The sequence below is a fragment of the Eublepharis macularius genome, chromosome 8 (genome assembly GCF_028583425.1).
Source record: "Eublepharis macularius isolate TG4126 chromosome 8, MPM_Emac_v1.0, whole genome shotgun sequence".
NCBI lineage: Eukaryota > Metazoa > Chordata > Lepidosauria > Squamata > Eublepharidae > Eublepharis > Eublepharis macularius.
In genome coordinates, this window is record NC_072797.1 from 60,534,202 (window position 1) to 60,552,772 (window position 18,571).

General features: G+C 40.6%; 1 protein-coding gene across 5 annotated transcripts; it reads right to left on the minus strand.

Annotated features, from left to right (window-relative positions):
* Window positions 1-433: 433 nt before the first annotated feature.
* Window positions 434-17,691, minus strand: NUDT12 (nudix hydrolase 12). 5 transcript variants are annotated; one of them, XM_054986537.1, is made up of 8 exons: window positions 17,432-17,691; window positions 13,707-13,783; window positions 12,960-13,168; window positions 11,523-12,130; window positions 9,966-10,133; window positions 4,993-5,106; window positions 3,722-3,921; window positions 434-1,646 (listed from the first exon to the last, which is right to left on the minus strand). In XM_054986537.1, the coding sequence occupies exons 2-8, from the start codon at window positions 13,725-13,727 to the stop codon at window positions 1,536-1,538; spliced, it is 1,431 nt and encodes a 476-aa protein (XP_054842512.1). In that variant the 5' UTR covers window positions 13,728-13,783; window positions 17,432-17,691; the 3' UTR covers window positions 434-1,535. The 5 variants fall into 5 exon arrangements, with proteins under 5 accessions (XP_054842512.1, XP_054842513.1, XP_054842515.1 ...); XM_054986538.1 differs by lacking the exon at window positions 13,707-13,783; XM_054986540.1 differs by lacking the exons at window positions 12,960-13,168; window positions 13,707-13,783 and having other exon boundaries at window positions 17,443-17,691.
* Window positions 17,692-18,571: the final 880 nt, after the last annotated feature.

The window sequence follows — 18,571 nt, forward strand, 5'->3', positions numbered from 1 at the left end:
TGCTGCAACGTGCTGGTTTTACCCAATTCTGACTCCTCACTACAAGGGTCTCAGGCAGCAGGTGCTCTTTTCCACACCTAAGACTTTGTACAGCCAGTCAGAGATAGACAGGTGGACTAGTGGTGTGACTTTACATTAGACGTCTTCATCCTAAACTTTGCATAAAAATTGTGAAATTCTATTATGAAACGGTCTGTGCAACTTGTTCTACATCTAATGCTTATCTTAAGTTCTTCCACAATAAACTTTCTTTCAACTAGCTGTGAAGAATTGTGTGCGTACGGTGTGGACAACAGCTGAATTGGTCCCATTTGGGACTGTCCATCACAACAGAAGTGGCATGTCAAAATTACTTTTCAGTTTGCATTTTAAAAGAAAGATAACTAAATGGCTCCCTTGTGGTGAGAATTCCAGAGATAGTCAGAGGCCTGCCTAGTATCAATGCATTGCAAAGAACCAAAATCCTGGTTTGCAGCATTTATTAAAATGACAACAGTTTGTGATTTAGCAATACAAGTTAAATACTATGGAATGAAATGCAAAAGACCCATAGAAGGTGATACGGCAATATCATAAGGTGATCTCTGTTCATACTACTAATGTAAGCTTTAATAAGACTTTTGCTAGAATCCTGCTTCGAGGGTTATTCACAATAGCAATAATATGATGTGAAGCAGCATATGCAACATACTAAGAAGACTGCATTGAAACAGGTCAATGAATGCTAATTCTTCAATGAATAGCAAAACTGTGATGGGTCAAATGTCTGCCAAGCTTAAATATTATACACCTGTGCAAGCATGGGATGGGACTGTAGTCAAGCTTGCTGTTCCCTATTCATATATTGCTTGCCGTTGCTATATACAGCTCAAGCTCATACCACTAGAAATAACAAGGAAGAATGAAAGGTGTTCTGTGTATAGAGCAATCCCCAACAGTGGTCCTGTCAGTAACCACTTCAGAGTGACTTTTATGACAACATAAAGTTGAGAGATATTGAGGCACAATAATTCTAACATCTGTCCCAATGAGGATACCCTGCAGATCTGCTCTCTCTTATCCAACTTTGCTTTCTGAAAAAGAAATCATGAAATATAGACACCCAGGTGCCAATTTCATGGCCCTGCTTTAATATACAGAAGACTTAGCTCTTCTTAATCACTTTTCAGCTAGAGAAAGCTGTTCTGGTTTTGAGAAATGGCACTGGCAAGGAAACATTTTGGCTGCAGCTTCTGGACTCAAAGCAACAACCCCATAAAACTAAATCAGACACTTGTAAATATGCAACAATAAAAGATTGACCAAAGTTAATGAAACGAAAAAGGGGAGATCACATTTGAAAGGCTTTTAAAAAAAATCCAGGCAATAATAGACTTTTTCATAAGAGCATAAGGTGTGGAAATATATTTTGGAGGCCTAGCAAATTACACCTTCAAAAGACAAATACTAGATAATTAATCACACCTAGTTTAAATCCAACATATTGGCAACTACTGAAAGCTGTGATATAAAACTGGCAAGTGAACTCCATGGATTTAAAGACTAGCATTCATTCCAACCCAGTGCTTTATCAGCTGGTGTGCAATGGCTTGATGTGGTGGCACAAAAAAAGCACTCTGGTTCTTTTTATTGAGAAATTCCATAACCTGTAACACAGAAAAAAATATATCAGGACAAGTTAATACCAACTCAAGAATATGTGTGCAGAGTAATTGCTCATTAAATGAAGTGTTTTACAAAGATCAGCCACCCAACTGTTTTAGGCAAGAAGGGCAACAAGCCTAATCTTGCTTCATAAATTATTTGAGCCTGTTCCTCCTCTTGGGCAAATGCAATTTTACAATTCATGCAGTATGCCATTACTCTACTAAAAACTAATTAGATATTAGCTTCACTTGTAACCATATCCCCATAATAACACTATATTGTAAGAGCTTGTAGCTTTACTCTTACATGCCATGCTGAGTTGATGGACTACTTCAGTCCATTTCTCCATCCTGCAATTCTGTGGGCGGAAGAACCACATCTTTTAAAACTGCTCTTTTGAAGGCATGCCAAAATAGTGGAAAGGGATCAAGGCTTTCACCAGAAAATATTAAAGCACATATTTCTCCATAATGTTATCTTACAAATAATTTTGGTCACATACTGGGGAAAAAATTGTTAGAGCTGCTGCTAGGGTGCTTTCTTTCCTCTGCACTTCATTTAGAAATGGTCTTGCTTTCCAGACTATGCTAATCTAGCTTTTTGTAACCTCTAGACAGGACTACTGGACTGTGCTCTGCTTCAATTACTGCAGAATGCAGCCCCTCATTTCCTTAAAAGATCTGGCCACTATGCACATACAACCCCAATCTTGAAGCAGCAACATGGATTTCTGATAGCTTTTTGAGTTAATTCAAGATGTCAAAGGGCTTTAAACGCTCATATCTATGACACTAGACCTACACCGTTGAAGGACTCCGTACGAATGCTTGTGCCAGCTGTGTTTCTCACAGCAAGTCCTCCTTTGAGTTCCCCTGCTATATGCAGTGCACTCTGCCTCTGAACATTACTGGGCATTTTTTCTCTTTCTCTGCCTTATGGAGCATGGAAAGCATGGACACTACTGGCCATTTGTAAGGAGGGCGAAACATTTCTTTCCCCCCAGCTTTAAGTTGAAAGTATTATTTCTTGCTGGCAGGTGATTCATATGGTTTATTTTCTTTGGGGATTTTGTGTTTAAATATATGCCATGTTGTTCTTTTAATTGCATTATGTGACCTATGGTCACTTTTGCAAGCTGTCTTGGGATATATAGGAAAAGCAGGGTTTAAACATTTTAAAATAAATCAAGGAATACATCTTACACTTGCTTTTTAGCCAGGAGAGGTATGAGGAAGGCATTATCATTTAGACATCCCTGAATTTTATTTACCTGATAGTTCCTTAGTCCCCTCCAAATGGAAACACAACTAAATACTTGAGAAACAACAATTGGGAGAAAATGGGAGGCAGATTACTTAATGATACAGCTTTATAAAAGTGTAAGAATAACTCAAAATCCAAATGCTGGACAATTTTAGACAAACTGAAGACTTGTCGAAGGCTTTCACGGCCGGAGAATGATGGTTGTTGTGGGTTTTCCGGGCTGTATTGCTATGGTCTTGGCATTGTAGTTCCTGACGTTTCGCCAGCAGCTGTGGCTGGCATCTTCAGAGGTGTAGCACCAAAAGACAGAGATCTCTCAGTGTCACTGTGACACTGAGAGATCTCTGTCTTTTGGTTCTACACCTCTGAAGATGCCAGCCACAGCTGCTGGCGAAACGTCAGGAACTACAATGCCAAGACCACGGCAATACAGCCTGGAAAACCCACAACAACCAAACTGAAGACTGTTATATAAGATAACACCAATCCATTCTGTATCTCTTAGCTTCAGGATGTAAGATATTCTAAAGCAGAGTCTGGTAGAATGCCACACCCACAGAAATGCCACATACACTGCAGAAAGACTATTAAAAGTATCTATGCAACTTATTGGCAAACTTTATGGGTTCAATAATGGAACAATTGTCTATATCAATTGTTTCAGTAACACATAATATTCAATAATCACTGTACAATAAGGAGAAGATGACTTCTCATTTGTCTGCTGGAAAAAAGAGCATCCATATTACATGCCCTAACCAATACAGTCACAGGGCAATCAATAAGAAAAGGAAATTAAATTGAACTTTACCTGTTTTCTACTGAACCAGCGGGCATCTTCTATTTCAATGTTGTCAACTTTAATTTCTGTAGACACTGCAGACGCTATGCACCCAATCATTAGGGAGGAGGGCATTGGCCATGGCTGACAAGAGACATAGTGAACATGACCCACTTTAATTCCACTCTCCTCCTCTACTTCTCTTCGAACAGCATTTTCAATTGTCTCCCCTAATAAAAGAAAGAAAAAGGATAGCTGACAAAGCTCCAAGTGAGAAATACATCCCATACTTTCAAGTGATGCAAAAGTTTTATAATGCTCTTGAACAAGTATCCACAGGGATCTGCAGACCAAAGCACAATTTAGAAGTTGTGGCAGAATAACTCAAAGCAGGCAATATTTCCAGTGTGAAAATGCATCTACAGAACCATCAGGACATCAATTTCGGTGCCGACTTATGCTTTCATGGAATGCAGATTCACCACACATCTTTACAACTTTTCACTGCCCTCTGCATTGTTTGAACCAGTAGAGAAAAAAAATATTCTTAGTCATTTTATCACAGGACTCCACACTTTTATCATTCAATCAGACATCTGAATATACTGGACAAAGCCTAGGAACCCCAAATCCACAGCCCTCAAAAGCTATCAATTTGAAGCGGCCACTTTACAAGGTGTACTCTTTCAGTTACTCTGAATAATCTTAAATAACTAACACTCCACTCTATTAGCACAATAATAATAGAAATATGTATGTCAACAGTTGTCAGTGCTGATTTTAATTAGAGACAGCAGTACACTTTCAATGACTTAACTGATTTTATGTTTCAAAGCTCATTTATAACATTCTCAGCACCACTGTTTGAAAGTATAGCACTGACAGTGCCATATGCAAAACTCTCATTACTGCACTGTGAACACCTTTGTACCTCAGAGCACACTGACAGCTCCAGTCAAGTAAATGAGACTTGCAAAGCTATATGTTGGCTATAATTCTGCGTATCCTAAATACTTGCTTAACATTTACCTCAGCTAACCTACTAATTTATACCTAAAGACATGACTGTCCTTATATATTATTACTAAGAATAACGAAGTAGAACTATAATTTTATAAAATGGTCCATAACTAAATCAAAGTCTCTGCTTGACTGAAAATGGATCTGTTAGTAGTATCATCAGCAAGATCCTGTTGTAAAATGTTGCCAGCCACAGCTGACAGTGATGCTAACACTTAGCACAACTATCTTAAAGTCCTCCTCAGTTTTTAAACATGATGAATACATGAAGAAAACCTCACCAGGCTCTACAAATCCAGCAAGGCAAGTATACATGCCTGGATGAAACCGTTTTTTCCTTCCCAAAAGACAATGGTTACCATCTGGATGAATCACTTGCATTATCACTACAGGATCTGTAATGCAGACAAAAGAAACAAATCCATATTTAAATAGTTTCACAGCACCGAAGAGGATAAACATATTCACTCTCACTTACTCTTCGTATCTCCTTCAAAAGCCTGAAATCCAATTCTCTAGAAGCCCCATGGCTAGTAATCTAATTGCAGGTTCTTTTTTCAAAATATTTATGCACCTGTTTTGTAACAGATGCCTGGCGGGTGTATTGTTAAGTAACCCAAAAGTGAAATACAGGAGATAAATTGCCTGCAACTTCAGCATGCTTTTGTATAAGTACTGGAATAAGTGACCTAGTTACACACCTCACAAAAAGCAGCAACTTAATCAGCAGGAATTCTTGCCTTCAGCTTTTTTCAGCCTCAGATTAACGGGGCAGTGAAATAAATTTCCAAACATAAATGTAAAATTTGAAGTACAATAAAAAGCAACTTCCCCAACTGCTATGTCATGCCAGCAACTTTTCTAAGTCCTGTTTGCAGGACTTGCATTTTCTGCTTTGTTTCCCCTCATTATCTTCTGTCTCTTTGGGGTTTTTTTCTTCCTCTTAATCAGAGTTGCTTTTAATTCCTAAATACAAATAAACCTCTCTACCATGCTTTTCTCCAGAGATTGGCTGAAGACAGTAATCAGAGATTTCTAGCAGTCCCAACCTGACCTGGGCACTTTTAGTTAACTCTTGTGCATGTCAAGGGGAGAAATGTATGAAGACAGGGAAAGGCTGGGCAGCGTAAGCGCCAGTTCCAATAATGTTGCTGCTGCTGTGCATAATTGCCCATGCACAGCTGTACCAACCTTGGTGACACCACGCTGAAGATACATGTCAAGAATTAAAAGTGCTATGCTTGTTTTACTGTGCAGATATGCACATGTGGATTTCTTGCCAAGGAAAATACTGCAGTTTTCAGCATTTGAAATAAAACCTTTTTTGTTGTGGCCTTTTTCTCGCCTCTAATTTTGCACCTTCCTTCCTGGAAATCTCTTTTAACTTCTCTAACTTGGACCTGGATAGTCCAGGTGAGCCTGATCTCATCAGTTCTCAAAAGATAAGCAGGGTCAACCTTGGTTAGTAATTGGATGGGAGACCTCCAACAAAGACCTGGGTTGCAAAGGCTGGCAATGGCAAACCACCTCCGATAGTCTGTCGCCACCAGGGGTTGCCATGTCAGCTATGACTTGAGGGCACCACACTCACATACAACCCTGATGTATGATGTGTTTGTCTACCTCCTTTTGCAGGATTCCTAGGTCTTCAGCCGTGAAAAGTGCCTGGCAAAGATCCCTTAGGTCCTGGGTTACAAGTGCTGTGTTTACGAACCCATTAGTTCACCATCCATTTCTTGCAGCCTCTTCCTGCTGTTTGCAGAAAGCAGTATTTTATTTATGCTTTCAACGGGTAGGAAATAAGGGTTGGCAAAGACTTATGAATCAGGATGGTGGAAGCATGATGGCTATATCTTTTCTTGTTCTTTTGGACTTTTAAGAGTCAGCCATTATCTCTTGGAGAAGACTTAGCAATTTAGTTCCTTCATTCTTTGATAGTCCCCTTACGTCTGCATCCTCCTCTTTCTGCTGGCTTCTCATCCTGTATTTTTTTCCTTCCTGTCAAAATGACTGATATGACAATCCCATTAGGTAAATATTTTTCAAAGACTCATGACTTGTATGTGCCATAAGACATCCTGCAGGAATTCCAAATCCTGCTGACTGCTAATTTTGGTAAGGAAATGTCACTAGAAACTCAACTGTTGGCTCAGCGCTCTTGTACATCTTATTCTGCACTCAATGCTCTCCTTGGAAAAGGCACTGGGACATTTAAGAACCACTCACAACTGACCATCAAACCTTTCTTGAACTAGTAGATCACCCAAGATCAATAGGAAGGCAAATAAATTTTAAAAGGAGAATGAATGGGCATATGATATACTACGCTAGGAGGTAGGGAAGCAAGAAAATGCAATGAATGCAGACTATACAGTTCTCTACAGCATTTTTAAGATATGGAAGCAGTTGAACAGATAAAACATTAAAAACAGATTGGATAGGAATAACCAGTGAACAAAAATACACAACTGGGGGACGCACAAAGACTTGCATGGGGCAACTCATTTTCCTTTCCCCCATCATATCCTTTTCCCCTTCAATGGTCACCTCATCGCCTCTCCCTCTTTCCTACTTCTTTCTCTCTTCCCACCCACCTTTGTCTGCCCCCCCCTCCCATCTTCAGTTTACCCTCCTTTGCTGTCCTGGAAGCCATTACAATATGGCCTAGTTGTGTGGTGCCAGCTGATCTGGGCCCAGTTGCATGTTGGGGAAGCTAGGACTTTGGGGGGGGGGCTTCACTTTTCCCTATATTCTCTTCTTTTCCTCTTCCTAGCAGCCCCCCATTTGCTCACCTTTCACTACTTCCTTCTCTCCTTCAAACTAAACTGCTTACCTTTATCTGCCCCTCATCTTCATCTACATTGATTATTTATTTACTTCATTTATATACTGCCTTGGGGAACCTAAAACAACTTACATCATTCTCCTTGCCACCATATTCTCTTCACAACAATCCTGAGAAGCAAGTTAGACCAAATCTAAGTCATCCAGTGAGCTTCCACAGCAGAGTAGTGATTCAAGTCTGGGTCTCCTGGATTCTACTCTGAAACTATAACCACTACACTACACTGGCTTTTGTGAGGCACGGCTGCTGCTGAACAGTAACCATATGGTATCAAGTTGTGCCGTGTTTGCTAGGGGTGTGCACTTTGGGTTTCCGATTCGGGAAACATGCCTGAATCGGCCCTGATCCATAAAGATTCGGGGTTCCTGAATTGGGGACAGCATGCTGGCCTTGATTCAGAAACCCTGAATCAAAGCTTCTCAAAGTGATTTGGGAAGCTTTGGGGTCTTTTAAAAGGGCTCCCTCCCACCACCCCACTTACCTGAGCCTTCCCGGCGGCAGAGGACGAGGCGGCGGCATGGGCAGTGGAAACACCAGCTGCGGCCTTCCCTGCTGTTCAGCTGGCCACTGCAGAGGTGTTGGTGGTGGCGCGGGCGGTGGAGGAACCAGCTCTGGCCTTCCCTGCCGCCCAGCTGGCCGCTGTGGAGGTGGTGTGGGCGGTGTAGCCATCGGCTCTGGCCTTCCCCATCACCCAGCTGGTCAGTGCGGCAGGGGAGGCAGTGGCAGTATGCCCTCCTGCTGCCCAGCTGGGCTTTCCTCCTGTCCCGAGAGGTGAGGGGGGGAGCTAAGTGTGGTGGGTGGTGGGTGGGCTGGGACAAAGTTTCCCCCCTCAGTTCGGTATGATCCGAATCTTTACGGAGCATACTGAAGTGATTTAAAGACTCGAATCCCGAAGTGGATTGCTGCTTTGGGGTTCGGGTTATTCCGGAACAGTTTCCCACTTTTTGTAAACTCAAAGCAGAAAACCCAAATTTCCCCCCGGTGCACATCCCAAACCCAAATTTCCCCCTGGTGTTTGCTTCTTGGCCTGGACCAACAAGTCTTCCCTCAAAGGGCAAAACAGCCCTAGATAGGGCCTAGCCCCTCCTCCTTCATTTTAATGACAGAAACTGAGCCTGGAACACTGGCTAAATGGTCATGGTAGTCAGGGCTTTTTTTCTGGGAAAAGAGGTGGTGGAACTCAGTGGGTTGCCCTCGGAGAAAATGGTCACATGGCTGGTGGCCCCGCCCCCTGATCTCCAGACACAGGGGAGTTGAGATTGCCCTCAGCGCCGCTCGGTGGTGTGGAGGGCAATCTCAACTCCCCTCTGTCTGGAGATCAGGGGGCGGGGCCACCAGCCATGTGACCATTTTCAAGAGGTTCCAGAACTCCGTTCCCCCGCGTTCCCCCTGAAAAAAAGCCCTGATGGTAGCCTAGAAACAGCGACTGAGGGCTAAAGCTACAGGCACTCCTTTTATCATTTTGGGTTTTCTTAATACATTGGAGGTTTCAGATTTTTAGATTTCAGATTTTTCTGCAAACCTGGGCCATTTTTCAGGCGTATGGGAAGACCTCTGGATTTAAGTATCCACAGATCAGGGCCAGTTGGCTATTAATATATAAGATAACAAGGTACAATCACCGAAACAAAACATTCAATTTATGATAGTTATTTTACACTTGTTTTGCATTTCCAACTCCCGTACAGTGAGAAAGACAGGCTAGAAATAAAGTTAACAATAATAAGAACATGCTGCTGGAACCTGTAGTCCCCTATGCTTGGGGATATGAACATTATAGCCATGATACACTGTGTTGGACAGTGTATCTGAAACAAAGAAGAGCTCCCTTCCTTTCCTTTATCCCACCCAGCACCACTTACTTTGATGGTGGTTTGGTTTCGCAGGTGGGAAGAGACGACCCCCCCCCCCGCCCCAATACACATTGCTTTAGCAGTATGTAAATGACATTCCAAACTCAGAACAGAGCTTGGAAAAAGCTAAGTAATCTGCCCTTTTGCGGGGAGGGGGGAGCAAATAGCAAATAGAAAGCTGACAGAGAGGTTGTCTATTTTTGGTATTGTCTAGGGCAGGGATTTTTATTCAGTAAAGAAAACACTGTGAAGAGAGAAACTGGACTGTGTTTTTACCTATGGATATCACAATACAACCATGTATGTCACAATATGTACTACAAAATAGTAGGAAAAGTTTATCTATTTAATTTTACACAGACCCACACATCTACAAAAAATGTTGTCATGTTGTTATTCTAGATGGCAATGTTCTCCTTCTTTACCCTTCACAGCATGCAGTTTTGCTGTCAGAACACTAAAACAATTTAACAATTAAGCAGCACAGTAGACCAAACTGTGTTTTTTGTTATTTCTAACTATTATAGACGTAACAACATTTTTGCAATCGTCTTACCAACTCTTGGGTAGCATGTGTTGTGAACCCCTTCATGGCTAGGGCAGTCTTCTTTTAGACAGAGTTTCCTGTATCCTCCATCTTCTAATTTAGTTGCACTACCACACGTTGGGCAGAACTGATACCGGCTATCCCATGCTAGAACAGATCTAGCCTGGGCTATGATTCCTTAAAAATTACCACATAGAGCAAATGATCAATATGCTTTAAAAAAAAAAGAAGTACATGTTCCAATGTCACATTTGTAAAATGCCAAGATAATCAAAAGTAAATCACAGTATTAAAATGGGTATAGTTTAATATTTAGTTGATATATTTATGTTCCATCTTTCTTCCATTATGAACCTCAAGGCAACTAATGGGGTTCCCAAGAGGTCTCTTATCCACTTATCTGGTAACTAACTAAAGACAGACCCACTGAGACAAGCAAGGAGTCACACCTTCAGACCATGTCCTGGGAAAATTCACTTACAGTTTAATGCATTTAAAAACTCACTCATACTGGACAGGTTCTTTTGTGTGGATATTGCCTTCACGGATGGAAGAGTCTAGTAAGTTAGTAACAACAGTTGGAACTCAGACAATTCAACTCAACCATGACACCTTTGGGAATAATTGATTTTCAAAGGTACTTTCAAGACCTTGAAAATTGCCATACTAGAATTTCAGGAATCTGTGGTTCAATTACAAGAACATGTTGTGAGTGAACATAGAAGCCATTAGTAATGTAAGTCAGGTCTAACTTGCCTTATTGTCCAAGGAAGAAAAAAGAATAAAATCAATAGCATTTACCTTTTTGAACCAGGAACTGAGAACAAAGGAGTAAAGGAAGGGGAGATAACAAACACATGGCAGGGTACAGTTGTCAGACTGTGGCTTGCTAAAAGTTGCAACTCAGCCTGCCTCTTGCAATAAGACAAAAGTCTCTTGGTTTCAAAAGGCTTTACTGGAGATAAACAACCATTAGAGTACACATTCCAAGATACACGGATCTTAGCTGAACTAGGAAATTGTTACGAATGCCAAGCAAAGGATGAGGTACAGAATAAGCAGTTCCCTGCAGGCCCCATCCTCCCCCACAGTTCCCAAAACAAACGGCCCGAGGGTGAGAAAGTGAAAGTTTCTCAAGGGTGTCGGAAAGGCAGATATATGTAGACACAACATTCCTCCTCTCTCTGTAAGCTTCCAGCAACAGGCTTCCCACATGCAAAAGAAACACTTAATACACTGACAAGATTAAAATGGAGTCTCTTTGGCTTAAACACAATCAGAACCTGACAACAGTCACAGAAAATGAATGCAAGGTCTAATTTATGACACTCAAATGTCATGTTGTCATATGAAGCTGCAGCAAGGAACAAATAATTTTCAGCACAGTGGTGAAAACTCCCCTATATGTTTTCTATACAGAAAACTGGCCAGTTGTATGCTACAGGTGGTAACCCATAATACAAAAGCCTTCAGTGTGAACCATACTGTAAGAGAACCTCAAACAAGTATTGTATCTTCTCCTTTTATCCTAAAAAAACTAAAATTAGAAATACATGGGGACCTTACCAGCTTCATTTTCAGAGAACTGCAGCAGTGTAGGCAGTGGTGGATGAACAAAGAAACAGCCTTGATGCCTTTGTATGAATTCCTCAGAAGCAGCAGCATCTATACTGAGAGCAAACCAGGCAACTAGCCCATCATCCTCATCTTCATTCGGACATTTCCCATTCAGAGTTGGAAAGATGTTGCCTTTCACTTGAGGTTCTATTTTAAGTTCAGCTCCAAGAAAGATCAAAGTAATGGTTTCAGTGTGCTTGAGGTATTCTTTTACATCCTCATAGCAAAGCTTCTGAAGTTTGACCCTTGGATACTTGGAACCATCCTCATCACCATCAGATACAGCGAATGGTCTTAAGTTTGAAAAAAGAATGTACACCGAAGTCGGCTGCTTCTGTTTTTGGTTGAGCCAGTTAGAATCTACCCTCTTCTCACTCTTTCTATCCAGAAATGTTCTGCAAAAATAGTGTTCACGTTCTCTTGCTTCACCGGTTAGGAAAAATGGCTTCAACCCATCCTTTCCATCAGCTAGTACGTTAGCTATGTTCTTATAGCCCCAGAATTTAGCAATGTCCAGTGCAGTTTGGTTCGATGTATTGATCATAGACCTGTCACACCTTACAAAAAAAGGAGTTAAAAAGGTAGACCATCTTAATATGAGCATCATTTATTTTATATATAAATAACAAACCAATGAGGACTGCCCGGAATATTGAGAGCTGTTGAGATAATATAAATGATTTTGCTTCCTTGCCCCTCTCTCTGACATTTTTCATGAACCCCCAACTTCTTTTATAGAATTGTATAGTAAGACACTGTGAAAGGATGCCAATGGTCTATGAGACCTGGGCTATCTACATTCTATTAAAATAAAAGGAACAAAAGCACAGCTGTCTGCTTAGGGCTGCAATCTTATGCAAAATTACTTAGGAGCAAATCGACCAAATTATGCAAAGGATTAGGCTGTAAATACTATTAACATCATCCAGACTAGAATTCTGGATTTGAAGTTTTCAACATATACTATTATCTTGCGAAACACTCCTATGTTATGAACCTAACATGCTATCTCAAAGAATGTCTTTTCAGTGCTATAACATATCCATATGAATCCCTGGCACCTACATTTAAATATATCACCAGTAGCAGCACTGGGAAAAATCTCTGCCAAGAGACCTACTTAGCCTCCAACTTCCTTAGTACTAAGGAAGATGGACCAGTATGACACAACTCTATATTAGCACAAAACACCTTTGTTTCTGCATATTGCCTCTAAAGTGGTTTTCAAACAATAAAAGAACTTGAAATAAATGATTTTATTTAATCTATTTTTAATTTTTAAAAGACAGAATTAAGTAACACTGAACCATGCATATCCTCATTAAAAAATTCTGCTGTATTTTTCAGCAATGATTTGAATAATTCATCTGCTGTGTTTTTTCTTACCCCTTTTCAAGAAGAACCTGCACAATCTCAAAGTGCCCATTTCTAGCAGCATACATCAAGGCTGTCCAGCCATTCTTAGCAGTTTCATTGATAAGTGATGGAAAATGACTGAGCAGTGCTGTAAGCCTGACCTTGTCTCCAACAGCAGCGAAATTGTGAAGCTCAGAAATCAATTGCTGTTTTGGATTCCCTTGAATATCTGCCATTATCTGTTTGGTTAAAAATATAGCAGAAAGTTTAAAAAACTGGCCAGTGTGTACTTTGTGGATCTATCATGTTGCTGTATCAATTAAATGCAAAGAGCAACATAACTGAAAAGATTTGATGTAACTGGAAAGGCTTCAGATGATTTAGCAAAATTGGCTGCAGAAAAGAAGTGCAATGATCAGAGATGAAGCTTTCGAGTTAATGGCCCTGGAGGTCCCTTCCAACCCTGTGATTCTAATGCTCAGACTACAGTGAAACTTTCATTAATCACGAGTTGCAACCACGACTCTTTGTAAAATGGACCCAAAAGACAACAGGAGGAGATTCTGATCTTGCAGAACAAAAGTAAACACCCTCAAAATTGGAGCATTTTCTGATACATGTTGTATAGAACAACAGGGTAAAGTTAACTGAATAACTGCCCTTTGTGGTAACAGGATACATTTGGAAAGCCTATTTTACAGCTCTCCGTTTATTAAAAACTTCATGCTCTTAACAAAACTCTTAGGTCTTTCTGCTTGGAATTTCAGTTTGACTCACTCTCTGGATGTCTGTTTCCATGAAGCTTACATTGGGGAACCTCTAAACCTGAAGTCAGCCATCAGTATCCCAAAATTCTAATACACAAATAAAACAGTAATCTCATTATATATCACTTCATTTTATATGAAAACATTTCTAGTTCTTAATACAAGATGGCAATGTTCCTCCAAACCACCATTAAAAATATATATATTATTGGAGGTACCTAATCTCAAGTTATATTACCAGGCTGCCAGACTTAGTTGGTTGAAAGACTGGCTAAAAATACACCAGCATTTATTGAACAATCTTTCAGCATGGAAATTTATTTTCACTTAACGCTATTTCCTTCAGTTTGCCTATCTTTTAGAGAAAATGTGTTGAAAATCATTTACAGGTAGCTTTTAACTCCTTTAAGACTGGCAAAGATTTATAAGATCTGTACCTGCGTATGCTGGTTCTGTAAAGGCAGATTTTTTTCATATGTGGTGGATGTGTATACATGCCCCCAGTTATTGGAAGCAAGTGGTGATAATTGTATTAACAGGACTGGAAGAACAAATTCCCCTTAAAGCAGCAACACTGCTGCTGAATTATTTACGTGATTTATCTAAAGATTAGCAAATGGTTGCCTTACGTATGATTACAGCTGCCAGGCTGGCTTTTGCCCCGCAATGGAAACAAAAAATACTCCTAGACAACAAAATTGGTTGTTGAAAATAAAGGAGAGCTATACTTTAGTGAAATTAATTGCTTATCAGAAAAATAGAGATATTTATAGTATAGATCTTTTATGTTCAAGAAGAGAAATACAAAGAATGAAACTAGGAATTACATAATTGGAAACAGCATCAATATTGTCAGTTGATGCTGAAGGGTTTTATATGTCTCTAGAGGCAGGATGACGGCAATTAGATTGATAATGTATTTTACAAAAATTGGTATCTTTTGTATATATCTGTAACCTGTTTATTTTAATAAATTAATTTCTTTTTAAAAAGATGGCAATGTTACTAAAGACATGAAAAACCAATGAAAATAGAAAGTTTTAAAAAGTCATGTATTTAATTTTAAAAAGCAAATTATATGCATGACTTGTGATTTAAAACCCAATAGGTTGTTGGATTACATTCAAGCTTTGTTTTATTTTAACAAACACCATCATCATCATCATGCTTTATTTAACATTATTTAACAAATGATTATATAGTGTATAATTGTAATCACTGTAAATAATATTCTGGTTAGAGAGTTTTTTTTTTATTTACGCCATTTATACCTCACCTTTCTCCCCAATGGGGACCCAAAGCAGCTTATATCATTCTCCTGCCTCCATTTTATCCTGAGAACAAATCTCTGAGATAGGTTAGGCTGAGATCATGTGACTGGCACCCAGCAAGCTTCCATGACAGAATGGGCATTCAAACTTGGGCCTTCCAGGTTCTAGTTCGACACTCTAATTGTGCTCTCACAGACGCACATTTCATGTTCAAAATGCCCAGAGAACAGGGAAAAAACCCTGAATCCTAGCAGACTAACAGGTTTTAGGTATAATCACCTATTACAGCAAGAGCGGCAAAAAGCCTACTGTGGTGCCAACAAGAATTGCTTAGACTTGTCAATGTAGGCTTGATGGAATTACTATAGAAATCAATAAGGTGGGAAACAAGTGAGCCATTAATATTTCAGTCCTATACACACGGGCTAGAGAGTAAAACCCTCTGAGTTTAGGATCATGTTGTAAAGAGACCAGTATTATGGAAAGAAATGACGGTGACAAAAATAGAACCAAGAGCAGTGACACCCTCCTCATACACACACTTTTTCTGAGAGATATGAAGAACATAGCAGTTGATTTCAAACATCTCTGATGCAAAAGTCTTGACATATAATATTTATGAATGGTCAATAAATAGTATTTTAAAAAATGGTTGCAGTGAATAAGGTCTATGGATAGAAGAGTATTTCAAAGGAGAACGCTGAACCATGCACTGTTCCTTCCTTGTTAGTCAGTTTGCTACTGCCATTCCAACTATCCTCAACCATAGTCTCTTATTAGTATTTTACCTTCTGTTCTAGTAACACTCTGGATAAATTTGCATGGGACTGTCAATAACATATTACTTTTCAAGTTTCAGAATGTGGCATCATCAATACATTATTTACTATATTTATTAGCAAATCAAGTAACTGATACCAATTATGGAAACAGCAAAATCAGGCTGCCCACGGATAAAATAAGGGATTTATGCATACTCAGGGACTCCTGAGGTATGCAGAAAAATGTGAGTTTTTAAATTAAGCAAAAGAGAAATCTCACGTATCCAAGAATTAGCCCAGTGAAGACTGAGAATGTCCCACTGAGACCACTGTAAAGATAACAGAGATGATGAGGAAACCCTCCCAAACTATTACCACTGGGGCACGAGGAACTCCATTATACCCCCTCCCCCTAGAAGTCTTATTCTTGGTTTCCAAATGCATGGTTCAGTTTATCTTTTCTTTCCTAAACCTATACAAACACACAGTATTTCACAGCCCCCCAACTTGCAGAACATAACAGGGGATGTCCCTTGTTACCATAAGGTACTGCTTAGCCTATAGAACAGGCACCATAACATTATGGTGACCTAAAAGGCGTAACTCTGACATAAATCCTTTGTCAAACATTTGCCCTCAGGGTATTTTCAGTTTCACACATGAAGCCATGACTGTACGGCAGAAAAAATGTTTGATTGCATAAGGCCCCTGCTTCACTCCTTGGTACCTCCAGTTAAAAGATCTCTGGAATGGGAAAAAGCTTTCTCTGTCTGAGGCAAAACTGAGCTAGCAGGACTAATGGTCTGACTCAGTATATGGCAAAGTTGTGTGTTCAAGTTACTGCCATGTAAAAAGTTTTCTGTAATTAATAAGCATGTGTTCCTTGCAGAAGCAGTTGCATATTGCTTTGCTAATTCTGATTTCTCTGAGGCTCACTTTGAGAGCATCTTCTGCTTAGCACCTGCCAAGACTCAGGATGCCATGGACACCTGATATATACGGAAGAGGCAGAGATGCTGACTGGAGGCAGACTCAGTATTTCTATTCTTATGACATTCAAAAACCACCCCAAAGACTAAGAACTAGCATTTATTTATTTAAAATATTTATAAACCTGACTTTCTCCTAACAACTCGGTCTTAACAGTACAGCAAAATCAGATTGTTGCGGCTTCCTAAGAGCCTTCTGCTTTATTCCGTACTCTGATCTCTTCTTCTTCCTTTTTTTACAATTTTTCTCTCTCAGTTCCTTCTCAACTATATCGCCTTTCATGTCACTCCATCAGGCTCCAATTTTAAGAGATTGGGCATTACAATCCCAAACAGTGGCTGTTGATTACTAGATTTGTAAGGTGAATACAAAGCATACATTCCTCCCGAGTAAACAATGTTCTACAAACACACACAAAGACGAAGAAAGTGGCTCAAAGGAAATTTTCACTCCAATTTCTTAGCATGCTTAATTCAAGAAGTCAGCCCCAATGATTTTATGAGGTTTACTTGCAGGTGAAATTCGGCCTGCATGTCATGCCCTCCAATGCTTTAATCTTAAGAGCGCTCTTCAGTGTCAGCTTTGGACCATGAAACGGAACAAAGAAGAGTGGCCCTGATCATGTGCAGAGCGCTATCTCCCTCGTTTCAATTTAGAAGATGCAGCCTACAAGTATCAACCATTTCATCTATTGGCAGGGTCAGGATTCTCACATCCTTCTTACTGCACAGCCTCTTGTCAGCCAACACTTTATATTTTCCAGATGCCTCTGACAGTCAAAACGGAAACTTTCGGGAGCACAGCCTACTCCAGAGAGACTCGATAGAGGTGAGGTGCTCCTTTAACCGAGAAGGGAAGGGCCACGGCCGAGGCGAGAACCCAGAAGTAGCGAGAAGGAAACACGAGCCCTCGACTCAGAAGGGAGCCCTGAAATCCCTTTGCCTTGGACACCGCGGTCAGCCTAGGCAGCGCAGCCAGGAACACTTCCTTCCGGAATTAAGCAGACGCCTTTGTCCACCCACGTGTCGCAGAAGAGTATTCTGGGAATTGTAGTTTCTCTGCGGAATAGGCGTAGCCTATGGGCCTTCTACATTTTGAACATTGCTCTCTCTCTCTCAGATAATAAAAGTCCAGATCTTATTATACGTTTCTATGTGTTCCCATCTTCAATCACTCGTGCCTCGTTTAAAGATTTGTCCCAAAACATTCATACATAAAAGATCACGCTTATTACCAAGAGGGACCCCCCCCCCCCGTCTCAGGACATTTTGCAGCCCCAAGGAGCTCTTCCCACCTCCCTAGGGTCGCCAGCTCCAGGTTGGAAAATACCTGGAGATTTGGGAGGGTGAAACCTGGAGAGTGCAGAGTTTGGGGAGGGGAGGGACCTCGGCATGGTATAATGCCATAGAGTCCATCCTCCAAAGCAGCCCTTTTCTCCAGGTGAACTGATCGCTGTGGCCTGGAGATCAGTTTTAATTCCAAAAGATCTCCAGCCACCACCTGGAGGCTGGCAAACCCAGTACCAGGCAGACCAGCAGGATCTCCCAGGGAAGGAGGAAGGACTCGTTTGTGGTGAGGAAAAGGTCGCTAGCTCCATGCTGAGAGATTCCTAGAGATTTGGGGGCGGGGAGTTGGAGCCTAGAAGGGGCGGGGTTTAGGGAGGAGAGGCACCTCAGCAGAGTATATTTCAATAGAGCCCACCCTTTAAAGCAGGCACTTGTTCCAGGGGAACTCATTTCTGTGTCCTGGAGAACAATTGTGTTTTTGAGTTCAACAGTCTGCAGATTGTCCTTGTCTTATAGAGCACGTATATTATGGATACATTACAGCAAGTTTACAAAACTTGAAGCCCA

What these genes read in the sequence shown, in the direction of transcription:
- NUDT12 (XM_054986537.1), bottom strand. Translation starts at nt 13,727, where the DNA reads ATGGAAACAGACATCCAGAGA. An exon ending in GTTCTCTGAAAATGAAGCTG is followed by an intron (nt 10,134 to 11,522) that starts GTAAGGTCCCCA and finishes GTAATTTTTAAG; the next exon opens with GAATCATAGCCCAGGCTAGA. An exon ending in TGCTGGATTTGTAGAGCCTG is followed by an intron (nt 3,922 to 4,992) that starts GTGAGGTTTTCT and finishes TTCTTTTATTAG; the next exon opens with GGGAGACAATTGAAAATGCT.